This window comes from Saimiri boliviensis, chromosome 13, assembly GCF_048565385.1.
Source record: "Saimiri boliviensis isolate mSaiBol1 chromosome 13, mSaiBol1.pri, whole genome shotgun sequence".
NCBI classification, from domain to species: domain Eukaryota; kingdom Metazoa; phylum Chordata; class Mammalia; order Primates; family Cebidae; genus Saimiri; species Saimiri boliviensis.
The window spans coordinates 311,092-333,754 of NC_133461.1; the positions used below are offsets into that span (position 1 = coordinate 311,092).

Genomic DNA, 22,663 nt, shown 5'->3' on the forward strand with positions numbered 1-22,663 from the left:
TGAATTTGTATTTGAAAGTATGACCTCACAATCTTAGTTTGTACACAGCAAACATGTCTGTGTGGCCGCGTTTAGTTTAGACTTGAAATACCTTAACTTCTTATTGGAAAGCTTCCCTTCTGAAAAGCTTCCCTACGTATTTTCTTTTTTAAAAAAAGTAATGTTTGGTTCAGAGATGGACATGCTAAAAAAAGAAATCATGTTGCTGGTGATCTTATGAGCAACATGAAGGTAAGTGGGTCCGAAGCACAGTATTTAAAAGGCCATGAAGAACACCACTAGCTACTGATTAGCAGCGTTACATATATTTTTCTCTCAAAATGTACATCTGAATCATTTGTGTGGATGACTGGTATTAATATTCATTTTTGTTTCATTAATATTCATTAATATTCATTCAGGTTTTAATATTTATTAAAACCTGACACTATGATAAGCTTAAAAATCCCTTTCAGACACCATAGGTCTTTGAGGTTGGTAGTGTATGTAAATTCTCATTTTAGCTGTATATTATGAAAAATTTGATGATATTCTAGACTTTAACATTTTTCCAACCTTCTAGGTCACATATTTACACTTTTCATTGATCATAAATTAAGAAACTCCTGAGTTTAGGATCTGAAAGAAAGTGAAGTGTTTGCTGGGTATTGTTCTAAGCAGTGTGTTCTTATGGCACATTCACAAAATATGAAAATAGCTTCCCTACTTAACCTCTATATTGCCAAAATATATTTAAACTTGTAGTTAATATTAAAGACTAAGTAATTAGGACAGAACGTCAAAAAATCAGAATTCTAAAGCTGTTTCATAATATCTGCATAATGGAAAGCCTAATCGCAAAAGCCTAAGTTAGGAGGTGTGCTACACAGCAAACCTTTACAAGCAGAAGCATGTAACATTTACTTTCACCACCTGTGAAAAGGAATTAGCTTGAAGAAATTGCACATATAACAACCATAAGAGAAATTCAGCTCAAGTTTTGAAAGCTTAAAAAAATTTCCAGCAATACTTCATAGATGGAAGTTTTGTTGCTTAGTTCATGAACATTCAACAGAGAGAGAATCTAAACAGCAAAACTGCATGCATTTCTTTTATTGCTGTTTTCACAAACTCAGCCAGGGCTACTATCATTCTTCATCACTAATATATTGTCACCATCAAATTTAACATGCAAAACATTCAGAATGGCATCTGGCACACAGGAACTGCTCTGGTAACCATCTTTATGTTGTTATTGTTGACATTACCACCAGAAAAAGGATGTCTAGGATCAGGATGCCCAATTCACCCTGATACCCAAAGGGCAACGTACAGGTCTAACGACAGCCTAGCACCACTGCTAAGCAACATGTCATCCTGGGCAAACTGAAATTTAAGTGGAGTGATGAGCCTGCCCCTCTGCGTAACAGCTTCCTTTTTAGCACTGAAGTCCAGAGAAATTGCTCAAGTTCTTAGCAAACGGGGATAGCTAGCCAACTCTGCCACTGAGCTCATTTGTTCCGCTGTAAAACACAGACAACTTAATACCTATAGGGTTACTGTAAAATTTAAATGGGATAATACATGTTAGAAGCCACTCAGCTATCACTCTGGCAGTGTCCACCCTCACCGGCCTCCACCTCAGGTAAGTACTTACCTCCATGCCTCAATCTTCTAGGTCAGAGAAGGGAGACCATCACTCACTCTGTGAGACTAACTGTGAGAAAGTATGCTCATGGCCATGCCACAGGCACAGCAGGCAGCAGGGATGACTATCCTGTATTCAGCCCCTTTCCTAGCAATATCAAACAGTTAATACATGTGTGCAATTTTCTAAAAGACCTTAAAAACCAGGTTACTTTGGGGGCTAAGTTTTCTTATTTAGTGAGTTAACTGCTGCTTTGTTTAGTGACTCTAAAAAATATAAAACTGCACACAACAGTCATCAGACTAAAATGTCTGCTAAAAAAGGGTAACAGCCCGGTGGCTCATCCCTGTAATCCCAGCACTTTGGGAGGATGGAAGGTGGCAACATGGCTTGAGGCCCAGAGTTTTAGCCCAGCCTGGGCGACACAGCAGAACTCCATCACTACAAAAAATGTTTAAAATAACCGGGCATGGTGGGCATGCACCTCAGCTACTTACGAGGCTGAGGCAAGAGGACAGCTTGAGCCCAGGAGTTTGAGACTGCAGTGAACTATGACCACACCACTGCACTCCAGCATGGGCACCAGTACAAGATTCCAACTACAATAAAAAATTTTACGCCAGGCGCGGTGGCTCACACCTGTAATCCCAGCACTTTGGGAAGACGAGGCAGGCAGATCACCTGAGGTCAGGTGTTCAAGACCAGCCTGGCCAACATGGTGGAGCCCCATCTCTACAAAAATACAAAAATTAGCCAGGAGTGGTGGTGTGAGCCTGTAATCCCAGCTACTAGGGAGGCTGAGACAGAAGAAATCACCTGAACCCAGGAGGTGGTGATTGGAGTGAGCTGAGATCGTGCCATTGCACTCCAGCCTGGGTGACAGAGTGAAACTCCGTCTCAAAAAACAAAAAGAGCAACAAAATTCAGAGAAGCTAAAATAGTATGATATATTTAAATGTGTTTTACCTGAATAGACTTCAAGTGTATCGTATTTTTAAAGCTGCTGCTATATAGGTAGATTAAATACATAAAGTACACAATTTTTTGTACTTCAAAAACTTTTCTTCTGGAATTTATCACTTTAAAATTTTTTCACAACTATTAATCTGTTACTTTTTCATATTCCAAAAACAAATTTATTTTTCACATTTCCAAGAACTCCCACATGTACTTTCTGAAGCTCGGCTTCTATCACATTTTAATCTCTAAGCCTAAAAAATTTGTAACCAGCCGGGCGCGGTGGCTCAAGCCTGTAATACCAGCACTTTGGGAGGCCGAGGTGGGTGGATCACGAGGTCAAGAGATCGAGACCATCCTGGTCAACATAGTGAAACCCCGTCTCTACTAAAAATACAAAAATCTAGCTGGTGTGTGCCTGTAATCCCAGCTACTCAGGAGGCTGAGGCAGGAGAATTGCCTGAGCCCAGGAGGCGGAGGTTGCCGTGAGCCGAGATCGCACCATTGCACTCCAGCCTGGGTAACAAGAGCGAAACTCCGTGGTCAACATAGTGAAACCCCGTCTCTACTAAAAATACAAAAAACTAGCTGGTGTGTGCCTGTAATCCCAGCTACTCAGGAGGCTGAGGCAGGAGAATTGCCTGAGCCCAGGAGGCGGAGATTGCCGTGAGCAGAGATCGCACCATTGCACTCCAGCCTGGGTAACAAGAGCGAAACTCCGTCTCAAAAAAAAAAAAAAAAAAAAAAAGGCCGGGCACAGTGGCTCAAGCCTGTAATCCCAGCACTTTGGGAGGCCGAGGCGGGTGGATCATGAGGTCGAGAGATCGAGACCATCCTGGTCAACATGGTGAAACCCCGTCTCTACTAAAAATACAAAAAATTAGCTGGGCATGGTGGCGCGTGCCTGTAATCCCAGCTACTCAGGAGGCTGAGGCAGGAGAATTGCCTGAACCCAGGAGGCGGAGGTTGCGGTGAGCCGAGATCGCGCCATTGCACTCCAGCCTGGGTAACAAGAGCAGAACTCCGTCTCAAAAAAAAAAAAAAAAAAAAAATTTGTAACCAGCAAGTAGCATAACATTAAGGACTCAGCATGAACAGTTCTACCGCAGCTAAAGTGCACCAAGAAAGCAGAACTCTTTTACCAGGGTTCCGACAAGGAGATAGATCCTGCCCTCCCAGGGACCATGTGGCAATGGCATTTTTGGTGGCAACAACTGGGGAGCGGGCAGAGGCACACGCACTACTAGGGTCTAATGACACGGCCCAATATCCTGCATGACAGAATAACCACCCAAGACAAAGAATTACCTGACCCAAAACATCAGCAGTGCTGAGGCTGGGAAACCCTAACATGCACAACACAAGAGTGAGGATTAAACCACATCAGATAGCAGCTGCCTCCTCACTGGCACCTCCTCCACACTGACTCTGAACACAGACACAGGGACGGACACTCGGCAGCACCGACACCCCAGTGACACCTGCTTTGGCACTTTGGGTGCTCTCAGTATAGACTCATCAGGACGCTCTAGTCACATATATTTTGTGACCCAGTAATTAAGCATTTTAGGGTTATGTTCTTATTTTCACACAAATGGTAAGTAATGTTTTTCAGAAAATAAATGTATCTATTCCCATAGTGAGGTTATTCCTATGATTCATAATGTTTTAACTTTTAAAAGAATTAAACAGTTCTATTTGCAATGGTATAACAAACTTTAATTCAAAATAGACACTCTGAAAACAACAGGTAAAAAAAAATAATAAAGTTCAACAAGCTCTCTTTGAATTTACAACAGAGTACACCAACAATCACAAACCAGTTTCACAACTGCCTCAAATGTGCACAGTATAGCAATTACATGCAAGTATTATATTTTTTTAAATCCACATCATAGTTTCTGAGAGGCTGTCACATCCTCCAAATATTTCTACCTAAAGTAAAGGGATTCCTCTGCTGTGTATCACCAGAAATAGGACTTACGGTCTAAACTGGCTGGTCTCCATGACTGATTCTGGTGCTTTAAGTCTTTTTCATATCGTGTGGGGGAAAAACGAGGTTTACCATCAATAGGACAGTGACAACAGTGGAGACTGTTTAACAATATGCTATCCCATCCACCCAGACACAGCTTCCTGCCTGAACCGGAGAAAGAAAAGCCCATTTCCCTACCAAACATGACCTTCAGAAAACGTCGTCAAAGACTTACTGTACCAACCATGGAGACTTAGATCTCAGTCTGCAAACTTCGCCATGTCCCCTGAAAATCTATGCTACAATTTAAGTTAATATCCATACTCAGGGGCGACAATTTTATTCCTGAGTATCATAGTCCTTCCCTTTCACTAGTTTATAAGTAGTTAGGTTAGGAGAAGAGTTTTTGGGTGTATTTTTTCAATGTTTATTCTAAAGGCACTAAAAATTTATTGTTTTACCTCTGGATGGAGAAATGACTCTGCATATCAAAAGAAGGGGAAAATCTACACCGAAAAATAGTTCTGCATCTACAGAATAACTTTATTTGTAAAATAACTCTTGAATTTATGAGCTACATACTAGCATACCAGATGTCAGATTCAGTCTACTTTTAACAAATAAAAACATCTGATTCTCTATGAATTATGGTTAAAAGAAAAAAAAAGGCAGCTATCAGAACAAGCCTAAAAAAATATAGAACAAAATTATAATCTATAAGCAAAGATCTGACAAAGAAATCAGCATAAGTTAATGCAATGCAATGCATCCTCAAGGAGCCTTATACATCACAGGGAGTTGTACCCACATCTCTGAACACTCACTGTATCATCTGCTGCTACAGAGAAAGCTGAAGGAGATCGATGCTTCCACTCGCAGTTAAATCAAGTATTCTGAAAAAGGCTAAAATTTCCTTAAATGAAAAAAATTATTTATAGATTTCAATTTCTTATCATATGACACTGACACTACTGGGAAAACAAGGCGTGCATAAAATATCAAAAAATTTCATTTACACGACAGAGGAAAAAAACCTGAAAACAACTGTTACAAATCAAACTGCAGGAAACAATAGACGTGAAATTACTACTAGCTTCTTGGTAACAGGGGTCTCTCCAGCACCTGAAATAACTCTGCAGAGCAGCACAGCAACCACTGAGGTTGACTCACCAACACAGTGAGGAAAACACTGTGAAATTTCAACTGAAGAAAATCTATCTACTACTTTAGTTACTTTTTTTTTTTTTTACAAGTTTTATGGTTCATACTCAAAGTTCAATCTGTGTTTAACGTTTTTAAGTTCAGACATATCAAAGCCTAAAAGTACAGAAGGCTTGTGATTTTTTATTGCTTTCATGCAAATGTACCTTCTTTTTCCAAAAAATGAAGCCACATCAATTTTCCACACCCAAAAGAGTGAGGATAACAGTTCCATTTCCTTTTTACTAGGATATGGTTTCTTATGGAAATAATCTTTAAGAAATTGTTTCTTTTCTTCATAAGAACGGCCTTCATATTTTTTAGGATCTAATGCTAAAATCTGAAGAGCCTCGTCCTTGACAATCGGTCCCTCGGTTCTGCTTTCATTCCTTTGTCTTTTAAAAGGCACAACACTCATCACCTTTTCTGGACCTGGGGCTGCATCAGCATTTAGGATGGGAGGCTGCTCCTCCCTGTGCCTCTGGTCTTCAGCCCCTAAGTGGCCATCAGGCAGTTTTCTCTTAACAGAAAAACTGGAATCATGTATCACTTCACCATTGACTAAAAGCAATTCACTGTTCTGAATAAAATCCGGCTGGACTTGAAGGTCTGAGCTGCTGTCCTTAGGAGCACTTCTGCAGCGCACCAAATGGACAGCGATGGCAGCCAGAGTCATGTTTCCAGTGTAGACCCCACAGCAGTGGATGCACTTGAAGGCGGGAGACTTCAGGACTGTGTGGACTGTGGGCATGATGTGGTGCCTCTCCTTCAAATGCAGCTCATAGGCCTCAGTTGTCACAAAGGGGCCAAAGCAAAAGGGGCAGGTGGACACTCGCTTGCCGGTGCTCCCGGGAGTGCCCTCGGCCTGAGGCCTCACCTTCACATACACAGGCACCAGTGACTTGGAGTGTATCCCGGCCAGGATTGCCAAGTAGACTTCCCGCTCCCCAAGCTTCTCCTTTGGCAATATGGTAATGAAATCAAGGTGGGGAAAGAGCAGGTTGCCATTGGCGTCGACGTCTAACTGAAAACCTCTGTTGCTATAATCCATGGGTAACTTCTTCTTCCCCAGGTGCCTATTCCTGCTGTGCTCTGAAAGACCTTTGATATCATGGAAGGTACATGGACAGAACAAGCACCCCAAGCCATGCATCAGCAAGTGGTGTATAAACTCGTCCTCAGAGACCAAGCATTTACAAGATAGGCATCGCACCGTTTTCTCTCTCATCCACTTTAGAAATGGTGCACACGCTGCCAGTTTTTCAGGCTCAAGTTTCTCACCAGACTTGGACTCGCTGTGCTTATGTGCCACCTCCATGTGAACCTGATAGACATTGGATGGAAAGAGCTCGTTGCAGACAGGGCAGGTCTTCCACTGCTTGGCCTGTTTCAGCACTTGGTTTGTGTCTGCTGCAGACGAGGAAGCCTGAACAAACACACTCTGAGCAGCATTCACCAGCACTGGAGGAGAAGGCATGCTGGGCATGGAATTGGCCATTGGTGCAGCGGTGCCTGACGGCAGGAGCTGGATGGGCATCTGGGGTGGAGCCACAGTTGCAAGGCCTCCGGGGGGAACTGGCAGAGTGACAGACACGGGAGCCAGCGTGTAGGTCGGAATCCCATTCACTTGTTTCCCTGTAGGGATGAGCTGTCTAAGAATAGAGCCTGATGTTAGGAAAGTGGTGTTCTGCGAAGCGCCAGGTCTCACTGGCTGGTTCACAGGGAGAATGTTGGTGCTGACAGTCTGGTTGAGTTGCAGAACCCCAGGCCTCACTGGCTGGCCCACAGGAAGAACTCCCGACATCACAGGCTGACTAAGCTGAAGAACCCCAGAATTCACACCCTGGTTTACAGGCACAACAGCTGAGGAGGAAACTGACTGGTTGGGAGAAAGAAGCCCAGATGGGACCACCTGGCCTGCAGCAAGAACCCTCAATGGGGCTGTCTGGCCAGGGGGAAGAACCCGTGATGGAGCTGTCTGGCCAACAGGGAGAACCCCTGATTGAACCATCTGGCCAGTAGGAAGAACCCCAGAAGTTGCTGTCTGCCCAGGGATAACCCCTGCAGGAGTCATCTGGCCTGCAGGAAGGACCCCAGACGGGACTGCCCGACTCACAGAAATCACCCCTGGTGAGACAGCCTGCAGGACCCCAGGGGGGACAGAGGGACTCACAGGAAGAACACCAGGCCCAACAGGTCTGTTTATGGGCCCCACAGGCTGGGTGAGGGGTAAAACCCCAGGGCGGACAGTCTGATTTATGGGGAGGACACTAGTTCCAACAGACTTACTGATAGGTCCAACTGGCTGACTCAAGGGCAACACAGGAGGATTCACAGACTGATGAAGTGGGACCCCATGAGAAAGAAAGACAGGCTGAGGGGCTGGGGGCTGCAGGGTGAGGCTGTTCTGGCCCACGGGCAGAGGGCTGGAGACCAGAGTCATGTGGGATTGGCCAGCAGCAGGCGGGGAATGAGTGAGGCTTCCAGGGGCACCCTGGGCCACAGTCACTGGCTGCCCGGAGGCTGGGCTTGGACTGTTCTGTGGCAAAGCAAGATGAAAGCAAGGAGGCGGAGCTGGAGTGCTTGGAGCACTGCCATTTGCTGCTGCAGCCAAAGGTGCCGCTGGTTTTGGAGCAATGTGTGTTTGCTTCAAGAGTCCAGTCCTCTTAATATGTTCTGAAATCACAGATCTAAGCTTATTCTCCAAATCTCTGTGTATGTCTGATGTCAAAATGTGATACATTAATGCATCCTGGCTGCTGGCATTGGCGTTGCACTTTTTACAGTAGTATTTGTCAGGTGGTGGGATCTTCTCTATAGAATGCGTATCGTCAGTTTTCGGTTGCTCACCCATTTCCTCAGTTCGCAGGCCAAAGTAGGAGTTAATTAAGTAGTGAAAATGGGCGACCAGCACATGCTTCTTCATGCTGTAGTACAGAGTGTTTGAAAAGTTACATTTTAGACATGTGAAACTTATCACATCACTCCTAGATGACTTAGTTTCACCTAAAATGTTCACTGTGTAGTTCTGGACTTTCCGGACAGGCGCATGGAACATTCTGAAGTGCCTTCCCACAACTTTGGGCTGAGATGCAAATACACAGTTTGGGCAAGGGATCACCAGCTCTTGGTCAATTTCATCTTCATGGTAGCGATGTAAATGATTTTTGAACGAAGTAAGCACCTTTGTAGAGTATTTACAGAGGCCACAACAGTATGGCTTTGTTCGATATCTCTGTTAAAAGAAAAGAAAGTCTTAAGCATAGTTGAATAAACTGTCAGATGCCAACCTTCCACAGTCCCTGAGGATTTGATCACTTTTCTTCTAATGTGCTAGGCATTTAACCTGACTTAGTGTTTCTAACCCAGGGGTTGGCAAGCTTTTTCTGTGAAGGGCCAGGGACTGAATATGTTAAGACTGCGGGCCATACAGTACAGTCTCTGTGGCAAGTACTCAGCACTGACATTGTTGTACAAAAGTCCTCAAAATAATTTTTAATTAATGTTCCAATAAAATTTTATTTATAGACACCAATTTGAATTTCATATACTTTCCACATGTCACAAAATAGTATTGTCATTTTTTTCTTAAACATTTAAAAGCCTAACAACTATTCCTTGCTCATAGGCCACATGGCTCATGGGTTAATTCATACAAATATAGGATTTGGCCTACAACTCGTAGTTTGCTGACCCCTATTTTAAGTCATCTACTCAAACCACAAATATAATTACTTAGCCCTGAACTTTGAATTATTAATAACAGCATTAATATTTAAAGTTTCATTAATTTTCTACAACAAAAAGTTATTTTCTCCCCCCATCCCATTTCTCTTAATTCCAATGTTCTTTTTGCTCCAAATTCTAAAACCTCTGGAATTTATCTACAACTAACCTAGCTTTCAAACTATTAAACCCATCATTACTATCTTTTTATTGCCCCCATTTCTAGAGAAGGTAGAAGTGAAATGGACAGTGTTTGGCCCATGCAGGTACCCAATAAACTATCTGATAAACAGTAAAGAAAGTCTGACTAAGCCTAAATTCACACTATGGATGACCCCAAGATAAGGGTAGGGCCACAGAATGCAACACTGACCATATGGAATTTCTATTTAAGGCACATTTCAGGGAATTTAACAAGTTCAGGGCCTAAAAACAGACATTCATACAACTAGGTGCAAATCTGTTCTAACATCTGGTAAGACTTGCTGGTTTGCAATAACTTGAGAGCACACTGAAGTCTTTGGTCTCATGACAGAGTCTTGAGAACCCAGAGCTGGTGAACCACAAAACACCTGCACCCCAGTTCCACAAACTAGGAAGCTAAGACCTAGCTTCATCTAAGGCCCAAGAGTTGGCTGTGCACCATCACAGTGATCAAGGGTTAATTCTCATCCTTTCCTAAATCTGTGTGCTCATTATCACTCACACACTCCCATTCTACTTTTTTTTTTTTTTTTTTTTTGACAGAGTCTTTACTCTGTCACTCAGGCTGGAGTGCAGTGGCGTGATCTTGGCTCACTGCAACCTATGCCTCCCGGGTTCAAGCAATTTTCCTGCCTCAGCCTCCCAAGTAACTGGGACTACAAGCATGGGCCACCACACCTAGCTAATTTTTGTATTTTTAGTAGAGGTGGGGTTTCACCATGTTGGCCAAGGCTGGTCCCGAACTCCTGATCTCAAGTGATCTGCCCACCTTTGCCTCCCAAAGTGCTGGGATTGCAGGCATGAGCCACCACCCCCGGCCTCTTCAACATTTTGCCATCCTACCTCTTCCCTATTCATGTAGCTTTTCCTCTTGGGTCACAGATCAGAAAAATTATCAAAACACATTACTGTCTTATCAGCAGTTCACAAAATCTTAGGTTCTAATACTTTTGGTAGGATATATAATAAGCCTAGGACAATAGCCACAACACTAGACCTCACAGACTAAAATAAAAACCTATTTCACTGATTCTAAGAGACACATTTTTTCGTATTTTAACATCTCTGAAATCTGGAAGTTCCTTACAACTGATCGTTCATATTGCAACACAGTTTAAGTATCATTTGGTTTTATGAGTGGTTCATTAAAACTGGTGAGTTTTATACTCAATGAAATATAGTACTGAAAAACTGTATGCTCCAAGAAAACTATACTCAGTGAAAGAACTGGCAGAAATTATTGAAACGGCATGTTAATATCTGTCAGTGTTGAATAACTGTTTGGGTTAGGCAGATATTTCTTAAACGTGACACCAAAAACATGGTCTACAAAAGAATAAATGATAAATTGTATTTCATGAAAATAAAAAAGTTTCTCCTCTTTGAAAGACAGTATTGCAAACCACCTGTCTAATAAAGGATTTATCTCTATCATATTTGTTGTAGGCATGCTCAAATCTCAGTATAAAAACAAGCTAGAAAACAAAAGACCCAAAATTTTTTTAAATGGGCAAAAAATTTGAACATTTTACCAAAGAAGCTATCTAGATGTCAAAAAACAATGAAAACATGCTCAACATCATTAGGCACTAGTGAAATGCAAATTAAACCAAAGGATCATCTATTAAAATAAGCTCTAACAAGGCTGGTAGGAAAGTATTAATAAAATAGTACAATCACTCTGGAAAATGGTTTGGCAGTTCATTTATATAGTTAAATATATATTCACTTGTGATACCACCCAGCAATCCCATTCAAAGGCATTTACCCAAGAGAAATGGAAGCACATGTTCATATAAAAAGCCTCCATGTTAAAGTTCTAGGACAGTGACTGATATGGTTTGGATGTTTCTCCTCTCCAAATCTCACGGGGAAATGTGATTCCCAATGTTGAAGGTGGGGCCTGGTAGGAAATAACTGGATCATTCAGTCCTCACTCCTTGAGCTCTCAGAGTTCTCATACTCTGAGAAGTATGACTTAGTTTCACCCAAGACCTGATTTTTTAGTACCTCCCACTTCACTTGCTCCTGCTTCAGCTTACACCATGATTTTAGCTTCCTGAAGAACCTACCAGAAGCAGAGCAGATGTTGGTGCCATGTTGGTACAGCCAGGAGAACCATGTCCTCATTAAACCTCTTTTCTTTATAGATTACTCATCTTCAGGTATTTCTTTATAGCAACACAAAAATGGCCTAATACAGTGACTAATCATAAACAGTCGAGTGTGAGACATTAGTTCACTGGTAATAGAGGAAGAAGACATAATTAACGAGAAGTGGTGGAGTCATAGTTCTTTGCTGTCAGAAAACAATGATTGCTGACTAGTGTGTAATCTCTCCACCACACCTGCCTGTTGCTCCTCTAGACTCCCATGGTAAGGAAGTCCCATAATCACCTAAGCAAGCCTGTCTGCCCTCAAAACTTCAAAGTCTCACTTGTTCCTATGAGCCCTTGAGGATCTCACTGTAGTGTGAACCTCATAATCCAACATGATTACACAATTTTCCTGCTATGTTTCCCTAAATGTCTCTGTTCCTAAGTCCTATATCCACAGGGAGAAATTAAAGCAGGAAGACCAATTAGGAAAGACGACCCTAAAACTAGCAGATACCACAGTCTCCCATCACTCCAGGCAACAGTGCTTTTACTTTATTCTGACTGTGGTATCTAATACATTCAATTTCTATTATTTCAAATTGTTATTTACCTTTGTTATTTATTCTGTTATTTATATTATCTATTTCTATTATTCTATTCTAATATTTCTATTATCTATCTGTTACTAATAACTTTGTTATTCAAATTATTTATGCCTAAGGCCCTATTCACTCCAACAAGAACATAAACTATTTGAGGAAAACAATCCTAACTTTACCTCCTCTTTGTACCAAGCACTCAAAAATTGTTAGCTGCTTTGCAGCAGGATTTCAAAAAATGTTTCTTAATGAGAAGTATGTAATTTTATATATGCTGTGAGTTACATTACAAGATATTGTAAGAATTCAGGTAAGAAAAACAATGAGGCGGCTGGGCGCAGTGGCTCAAGCCTGTAATCCCAGCACTTTGGGGGGCCAAGGCGGGTGGAGCACGAGGTCAACAGATCGAGACCATCCTGGTCAACATGGTGAAACCCTGTCTCTACTAAAAATACAAAAAATTAGCTGGGCATGGTGGCGCGTGCCTGTAATCCCAGCTACTCAGGAGGCTGAGGCAGGAGAATTGCCTGAACCCGGGAGGCGGAGGTTGCGGTGAGCCGAGATCGCGCCATTGCACTCCAGCCTGGGTAACAAGAGCGAAACTCCATCTCAAAAAAAAAAAAAAAAGAAAAAGAAAAACAATGAGGCTTAAGATTCATGAAGTCAAGATCAGCTAAATTAGGCATCCTGTAGCAGCCGCGAGCTATGCTCAGGTGGAGGAGAACTATATCACAGTGGTCTCAAGGAATCTTGTATCTCATGGTAGAGAGGAGAGTGTTGGGGTAGAAACTGAAAAATGGGACTCAAGGAAAGTGGCTTACAAAAATATCTTTACAGAAAATTCTGACAAAGCACAGCCTGAGCAACACAGTGAGATCCCACCTCTACAAAAAATAAAAATTAAAAAAATTAGCTGGTGATGGCGGCATGCACTTGTAGTCTCAGCTACTCAGGAGCTTAAGTGGAAGGACACTTTGAACCCAAGAAGTTGAGGCTACAGTCAGCTAAGATTACGCCACTGCACTCTAGCCCGGGTGCTAGCAAGACCCCGTGCCCCCACAAAAAAAAAAAAAAATTCTGACAACAACTAATCACAGAAATATTTTAAAGTACAAATTCCCAAGGCCAGCATGACTTTGACAACAGAAGCTGGTGAGAGGAAACAGCCAAATCGAGTCTGAGATGAGCTGAGTTTGATACCAAGGAAGGTGCTAACAACTGATAGAAAAGGTATCCCAGAAACACTCTGATGAGAACTTAGCAGTATGGCTCATGTTTTAGCCTGAATTTGCTTAAAAGTTTGAAGTTTCTAATTACTTAAAATGTTGTTCCTTGATTCAAAAGGAACATTTTTACTTTAGTTTCTGAAACAAGGATGTACTGTATGCACTTAATGTAGTGGCATTTTGTTTTACTCAGAACAGTTATTAAATCAAACGTCCTTCTTACAGCAACGCCATCTTATAATCAAGGACAAACAACAGTTTCACTGTATCACTGTATCAACTCTGTACTACAAAGAAAAATCTCAGAGCATCACTAACCCTGCCTGAACACATACTGGACTTGGTTTCTCGCCACTTCCCTGAAAGGCTACATTATGCCTCCTCCCCATTCGCTCACCAGGAAACCCCAATACATGTGATGTTCTTTAGACCACAATTACATTCATTCCTCACTTTTAAGGAAACATGAAAACCAAATACAAAAAAATACATACCACTTTCTTTCCAGAAGGTTCCCAGAGAGAAACATCTCCCCATGACGTGTTATAAAAGTATTTCTCTCCTGGATCAAAGCCTTTAAGGTCCTTTTAAAAAGGGAGAAAAGAAAGAGAAAGATCATTATGTAAATTCAGAAGATAAAGCAATATTTAATAAGAACCTGATGAGATTACAAAGCCGGGCACAGTGGCTCACACTTGTAATCCCAGCACTTTGGGAGGCTGAGGAGGGTAGATCACTTGAGGCCAGGAGGTTGAGACCAGCCTGGCCAACATGGTGACACTCCATCTCTACTAAAAAATACAAAAATTAGCCGGGCATGGTGGCCCAGGCCTGTACTCCCAGCTACTCGGGAGGCTGAGACAGAAGAATTGCTTGAACCCAAGAGGTGGAGGTTGCAGTGAGCTGCACTCCAGCCTGGGAGACAGAGCAATACTCTTGTCTTAAAAAAAAAAAACAAAAAAAAAAACACCTTAAGAGATTACTTGGTACCTAAGAAATCTACATGGGAAAAGAGAAATGAAAGTATGGTCATCCCTCAGTATCCATGGGGGACTGGTTCCAGGACCACATGCAGGCACCAAATCCAAGGCTGCTTAAATCTCTCAGATTAAATGTTGTAGTTATTTGCATGTAACCTATGCACATCTTCCTACTTACTTTGTTTAGAGAATAATGACAAGAAAACAAGTCTGTAGACGTTCAGTACAGATGCAACCATCCATTTTCTCCCCCAAATATTTCTGACCCACAGTTGGTTGAATCAACAGATGCAGAACCCCTGGATACAAAAGACAGACTACAAAGCTCTCAGCAAGTTTTGACAGAATACCCTTTAATATGAGAACTGAGGAAGAGGTTGAAATAATCCAAGTTAAAATTACAGATTCCTAAGAAATAAAGAGGAAACTTCCCAACAAATAAATATCTACATCCTTTATATGTATGCAAAGCCTAAACATAAGGATTCCAAAACCCATGTAGCTTCATGAGTACATACAAAGAAACAAAAAAAATACTTCAAAGTAAAAGAATCTTTACCTTGAACACACTCTTTTTAAACAATACTTTACCACTACTGTTCAATCCATTTGCCTTAGGGAATGAAAGCAAAGTATATTTTTATCTTACTCTTTAAATGTTTTTCAAAGAAGTTAAACAAGATCTAGAATGTGTAGAGGGTTTTTTCTCAGACAGCATCCATCATTTTTCACTCAAAAAGTTATACTTGCTACAGCCAAGAAAATTATGCAAAAGACCTATAGTGTAGACAAGGGTGTTAAGGAAAACCTCACAATCAGCTGAAAGAGGCAGTAGTGTGAGAAACACAGTGCATATTAGAGACTCTCAGGGGCAGGTGAACACGGAGAGAAGAGGAGCAGGTAGGTCCTGGAAAGGGGTCTAGAGGCCAGAAATGCATGAGCCAAGACCTCCCACAGCAGCAGCATCCTCAGAGCAGGGGTTCAACAGCTGACTTCCAAAGCCTGCTGGCAACAGGTGGGGAAGGGAGGAAAGGTAGAAGGAAGACTTCCATCTTGCATGCAGGTAAAACGGCCTAAGACAAAATCATTACAAGCTCCACAGAACAGTAATCTACCTCATCCTTTTGTGATCATCACTGACTCAACCCTCAAATATTTCCTTTTGGACTCTGGGGCCAGATGGGATCCCGATCTCTCAGTTTCACAACTGAGAAACACAGGTATTTTTAAAAAAATTTTTTCACAAGAAATTACTGTTTTTCATGTGTGATAAGTGCTATGAATAATGACAGTGAAGTGGTAAAGGAGTATAAAGCAGAGAGTTCCAACTGTGTCTGCCTGACCTGAGTATGATGTGGGGGGTGGGGAGGTGGGGGGGCTAACATGACAGGGAGGGGACAGGAGAGAGAAACAAAAAGGCCTGGGCCCAAATGCTGATAAAGTGTAGGGCAGCAGAGGCTTTTAAATAAAACTGTCTCAAAAAGTGAAAATCAGACACTAAGTGAGAAGGTGTACAAGAAAAACATTTTCCATTTCTCGTTAAAATTTTAAAGTCCGTGTGGCCCAAGATAACTTTTTTTCTCTGAGTTGAAAGAAGTAAAAATCTACTCCTGCTTTGCTCTCAGCTACTTCCCAACGCATGCAGAAGCTTCACCTGTGCAGCACAGCTGACTCACTTAAAACTGTATTAAGGAGGGAGGATAAAGAGGTATCGAGTCCATAATCTCATGGTGTGAACAGTCCTGACAGGTGACAGTGCATTCAGAATTAGCTCATGACGCCAACTTCAGAACCTACAGAAAAGTACAAGTACAAATGCTCAAAGACAGATGAGACAAATTCTCAAAGCATGGGCCCATCCTCAATAGGCCCTTTAGTGGAGGGGTCGTGACAAAAGCACCAGGAGCACCAGAATGTTGTAACATTTGAGCACCAAAAAGACAAATGGCTATAGAAACCCTAACACACGAAGTCACAGGAGAATCACAGAAATGCCAAGAAACTCAGAAAAAAAACGAATTTCAGGAATCACCACTTGGAAAGGTTAACTAACTACTCACTTTGAAAAGTGATAGCTCAAAAGAAAGGATAAAACTATCCTGCCTTTCCCAGAGGCACTATATTTCAGAGAAACCAAACAGTCCCAACTGCTGAGTAAAACAAGAGTTTACAGAAGAATGTCTGCTAACAATCTACAAGTGATTGTTAGCAGACATTCAGAAAGACCTCATTCACAGCAAGGCCCCCAATAAAACTACCTCCTAGGACCAGGATTCTCAACGGGCATTAAACACATTACATTCTAGTCCACAAAAAGAATGTAATGCACACAAAGGCCACACTGCCATCTACTGTAGTGAAGCAACGAAATGACTGGGGTCCCTGCAGTGACAAGAAGCATAGAACATCATATATTATATATTCTAAGCCAAAATGTTTCACTTGAATCAACAGGGCCTTTCAGTAGAACACCTCATTTAAAAGAAGCTCAGGGACAGGGAACTAAACGAAAACAACACTACAAGGAAGTACCAGACAGACCTGGAAGGAGCGGCATCTCTGCAGGACAAGAGGCTGGTGTGGCCAACAGTCAGGGAAAGCACTGCAAACACGACCACGAGGTGTAACGGTCCACAATGAATCCCAGCTTACACAAACCAAGTGTAAAAAATGTCCTGATAAAACTGAAGAAATCTGAGTGTGAACTGGGTATTAAATAAGATGAACATGTAATACACGACAAGACAGAGAAAAGTGAAAAAAGCAAGTGATAAAATAGCTAATCAATACAATCTCAGGGTAAGAACAATAAACACACAGAAAGAAAAGGGTAAACAATACAATGTTAATGGTGGCAACCTCTGAATGGTAGAAACGTGACATTTTAAATTTCATTTTCTAATTAGAAATGGTTACCTACATTTTCTAACATTCATGGTTTATCGTATTGTTTTTATAACAATCATTACTTTTAACATAAAAAAAGTTAAGCTACAGAAAGATAGTTAATACAATTGCCTTCAACTCTACACTAGTATGTGGCTTACCAAGTCAATTCAGAACTAACAAGAAAAAGAAGTTATTATAAAGATTTCTTTCTTTCTTTCTTTCTTTGTTTTTTAACATGAAGTCTGGCTCTATCTTCCAGGCTGGAATGCAGTGGCCTGATCTCGGCTCACTGCAGCCTCCACCTCCAGGGTTCAAGCAATTCTCCTGCCTTAGCCTCCTGAATAGCTGGGACTACAGGTGGTGCCACCACACCTGGCTCTGGCTAATTTTTCTATACCTCATGATCCACCTGCCTGGGCCTCCCAAAGTGCTGGGATTACAGGCATGAGCCACCGTGCCTAGCCAAGTTATTACAAAGATTCCTACTGAAAATTAGGTTATTTTCAAAATGAACTACCTTAAAAGATGAAGTATACAACACACATGTCCTTTATTCTGGTTCTAACAAACAGCAAAAATATTTGAAACAAAGAAAAATAAGCATAAACACTAGGAAATACAAAGGAACTTCAAGTACATCTTAAAAACCAGCACACACAAGAATCTAAACCCAATTAAAAGATGCTGCTAGAGCAGGAGAAATAAATAAAGATGGCTGGAATTAAGAGCCCCACAGCAATTATGAAATCATTATCTATCACCTGATAGAAAGCAAGAATTCACCATTTTAAAATAGATAAAAGAAATAAACTACTATTAAAAAGGGGCATTCCACAACACTGACCTTGTGATAAATTTACACAGGGTCTCCTGAAGACTTTTTCTGAGCACTGATGCTCTCATGTGAGAAAACCAGTGGGACTTTTCCACTGGTTCACTAGTGGGAACTAGTGAAAAGAGAAGGTAAAACAATTGTCAAAATGCCAGAGAGTCCACCGGGAGAGGGGAATGACCCCTTAATACAGGGACATGAGTCAAGCCCTCATAGCAAGGTCTGTCTTCACAGTCCCAGGCTGTCCAGACCCACCCTAGCAATGCTTAAAAATTCCAAGTGTCTTAAACATGTTGTAGAACAAAGCCCAAATATATTTAAAGGAAACCACAAAATCTAACACCGATAAAACTCAATGTCCAGCATGCAGTCAAAAACCAAAAAATAAAAACTGCCAGTCATACAAAGCAGCAGAAAAATAAGGCCCAAAACCAGGAGAACAAGAAATTACAGAAAATATAATGCAAGGAAAGAAGTGGAATAAAGTGAGATAGTAAATTGAACTTTGACGAATGAAAAATGCACTATCATGAAAAATACATTGCATGGAATTAGAAGCAGATTAGATGCTGCCAAAAAAGACTGGTAAATCTGAAGACAAAGTAAGAGAAATGTCCAAAACGAAAGAGAGAATGGGAGAAAAAAACTGAAAAAACTCCAACAATGGCATCAATGAGCCGTTGACAACATCAAGGAGCCTAACATACAGGAGGCCCCGTTATCTGCACAGGACATGTTCCAAGGCCCCAGTGGATGCCTGACACTGTGGACAGTGCCAAACACTACACACACTACGTTTTTTCCTATACAGACATACCTACAATAAAAATAAAACTTATAAATTAGGTACAGGTAGATACTAACAACCACCAAATAGAACAATTGTAACAATATACAGTAATAAAAGTTATGTGAATGTGGTCTCTCAAATATCTTTTTTTTTTAACCGGAGTCTCGCTTTGTTGCCCAGGCTAGAGTGCAGTGGCACAATCTCGGCTCACTGCAACCTCCGTCTCCTGGGTTCAAGCAATTCTCTTGCCTCAGCCTCCTGAAGAGCTGGGATTATAGGCACCAGCCACTGAGCTCAGCTAATTTTTGTGTTTTTAGTAGAGACAGGGTTTCACCATTTTGGTTAGGCTGGTCTCAAACTCCTGACCTTGTGATCCACCAGTCTTGGCCTCCCAAAGTGCTGGGATTACAGGCAAGCTACCACGCCCAGCCTCAAAATATCTTACTGTACTGTGCTCACCCTTCTTGGAGTGATGTGAGATGACACAATACCTGTGTGGCGCCTCATGTGACATGATAAAGTGAGGTAAGTAGTAGAGCTCGGTGGAGCGATATTTCATGACACTACTCAGAATGCCATGGAATTTAAAACATACGAACTACTCATTTCTGGAATTTTCCATTTAATATTTTCAAACCATGGTTGACTTTGGAAAGCAAAACTGAGGATACGGGGGAACTACTTTATGTGTATAATTGAGTATCAGAGACAAAGGAGGGAGGGGAAGCAAACTAGTTGAAGAAATTAAGCCACAAAATTTTCCAAATCAGATGAAAACTATAAACCCACAAATTCAAGAAGCTCACCAGACTCCAAGCAAAAGAAACACAAAGAAAACCAAACCAAGGCACATTATAGTCAAAGTGTACTAAAAATGCAGAGGAACAAAAATGACAGAAAATACATTGTTTGAAAAAAATGCCAGCCAGAAAATAAGTGAAATCTTTAAAATATTAAAAGGGAAAAAGAACTGGAATTCTACACCTAGCAAAAATATCTTTCCTTTCCTTAGAGAAAGACACAGCCTTTTTAGAGACAGTATAGTGAGTTAATTAAGCATATCAAGGGCCGGGCGCAGTGGCTCAAGCCTGTAATCCCAGCACTTTGGGAGGCCGAGGCGGGTGGATCATGAGGTCAAGAGATCGAGACCATCCTGGTCAACATGGTAAAACCCCGTCTCTACTAAAAATACAAAAAATTAGCTGGGAATGTTGGTGCGTGCCTGTAATCCCACCTACTTGGGAGGGTGAGGCAGGAGAATTGCCTGAACCCAGGACGCGGAGGTTGCGGTGAGCCGAGATCGCACCATTGCACTCCAGCCTGGGTAACAAGAGTGAAACCCCGTCTCAAAAAAAAAAAAAAAATTAAGCGTATCAGCACTACGAAATATGAAGTCCTTCAGGAGACAGAGGAAATGACTCAAAATGGAAATACACATCTACACAAAGGGATGAAGAGTATCATCAATGACATGTAGATCAACATTTTCTTTTTTACTGTTTAAAAGTAACAACATATTGTAAAATTTCTAGCATGTACAAGAAAAACTGTATAACAACAACAGAACAAAGGCTCGAAGAAGAAATTAAAGCATACTGCTATAAGGTTCTTATACTATAGATGAAGCATAGTACATTAAGAAAGTCAGAAGAAAGATGTATAGTTAGTAAGCTAATAATGGAGATAAAATGAAATCATAAAAAATACTGGCCGGGCGCAGTGGCTCACGCCTGTAATCCCAGCACTTTGGGAGGCCGAGGCGGGCGGATCACGAGGTCAAGAGATCGAGACCATCCTGGTCAACATGGTGAAACCCCGTCTCTACTAAAAATACAAAAAATTAGCTGGGCATAGTGGCGCGTGCCTGTAATCCCAGCTACTCAGGAGGCTGAGGCAGGAGAATTGCCTGAACCCAGGAGGCGGAGGTTGCAGTGAGCTGAGATCGTCTGGGTAACAAGAGCGAAACTCCGTCTCAAAAAAAAAAAAAAAATTCAATCCAAAAGTAAAGTGAAAAATAAAGAACAGATGAGACAAGTGAAAAAAACCAAACACCAAATCAATTATCACATTAAATAACAAGGACTGGCAAACTTCTGCTGTAAAAGGCTAGTTATTAATAGTTTAGGCCAGGCGTCCCCAAACTTTTTACACAGGAGGCCAGTTCACTGTCCCTCAGACCATTGGAGGGCCGCCACATACTGTGCTCCTCTCACTGACCACCAATGAAAGAGGTGCCCCTTCCTGAAGTACGGCGGGGGGCCACATGCGGCCCGCAGGCCGTAGTTTGGGGACGCCTGGTTTAGGCTTTGCTGCCTACAGAGTGTCTTACACAATTCCTCAATCCTGCCACACTGTACACAAAAGCAGCCTTAGACAATATATTAAACTAATTAGAATAGCTTCTCCAATAAATTTTTTTCTAATTTAAAAAAATTTTCTAGGGACAGGGTCTTACTCTGTCACTCACACTGGAGTGCAGTGGCATAATCATGGCTCATTGCAGCCTTGAACTCCTGGGCTCAAAGGATTCCTCCCACCTCAGCCTCCAAGGAGCTGGGACTACCTAGAACTACAAGCGAATACCATCATACCTGACTAATTTATTTATTTGTTATTTTAAAGACAGAGTCTTGCTATGTTTTCCAGGCTGGTCTATAACACCTGGCCTCAAGTAATCCTCCCACTTCAGCCTCCCAAAGTGCTGGGATTACCACTGCACCCCACCCCAATGAACCGTATTTACAAAAACAGAGAGCAAGCCCAACTTGACCCATGGCTATAGTTTGCCAACCCCTGGGTCTAGATACTCAAAAGGCATAGATTAACAGGTTGAGTAATAAAGCAAGACCAATTATGTGCTATTAAAACTTTAACTATAAAGTCATTATGGATTAAAGGCCTAAAAATAGAAAAATATATGCCATGTATGATATTCCAAAATATACATTTGTTCTTCATCCCTATTTCCTGGCATACAACTCCTAAAATCCTTGGAATCTCCTAAGTGAGATTAATTTGTAGTTGGGCCCATATGTTATGAAATTTTTGAAAATTCAAGGAATATAGAAGTTTTCAAAGAAAAATTTAAAAATAGACACAGAAACAAGAATACTTACCTGTAAACCATTACCCTGAAACATCCAGAATTAGTATTGTTAATTTTTGTCTTTCTGTGTGCTAATGAGATGACTGGTGGTTGGCAGCTCCTGGGTAGCTGCAGGGATGGGAGCTGACCACCAAAGCAAGTTTAGAGGGTAGGGACTTTCAGCTAGCTTCCAGGAAAAGGAGGACGGTGAAGGTTAAGATGATTTGATCAATCATGCCTGCATAAGGAAGCCTCCATAAAAACCCCAACAGGACTGGGTTTGGTGGGCTTCTGGATAAATGGACTCATGGAGGTTCCTAGAGAGTGGAGTACCCGGGGAGGGCCTGGAAGTTCTGGCCCCTTCCCCTGTATCTTGCCCTACCGATCTCTTTGATGTTCACTGAGATTCTTTAATATCCTTTCTTTGTAATAAACCAGTAAATGTAAGTAAGCATCGCTTTGAGTTTGGTGAGC

General features: G+C 41.6%; 1 protein-coding gene across 5 annotated transcripts in view; it reads right to left on the reverse strand.

Annotated features, from left to right (window-relative positions):
* Positions 1 to 3,549: 3,549 nt before the first annotated feature.
* ADNP2 (ADNP homeobox 2) overlaps positions 3,550 to 22,663 on the reverse strand; it is a 36,040-nt gene continuing 16,926 nt past the window's right edge. For 4 of the 5 annotated variants that reach the window (XM_039463644.2, XM_074383222.1, XM_074383220.1 and 1 more), the window contains exons 3-4: positions 14,108 to 14,197; positions 3,550 to 8,994 (exon numbers count right to left, since the gene is read on the reverse strand). In XM_039463644.2, coding sequence (XP_039319578.1) covers positions 5,815 to 8,994; positions 14,108 to 14,197 — 3,270 coding nt within the window. In that variant the 3' untranslated portion in view covers positions 3,550 to 5,814. Of the gene's footprint in view, positions 8,995 to 11,761; positions 11,932 to 14,107; positions 14,198 to 14,771; positions 14,893 to 22,663 lie in introns of all 5 variants that reach the window. The other variant, XM_074383221.1, reaches the window with a different exon arrangement.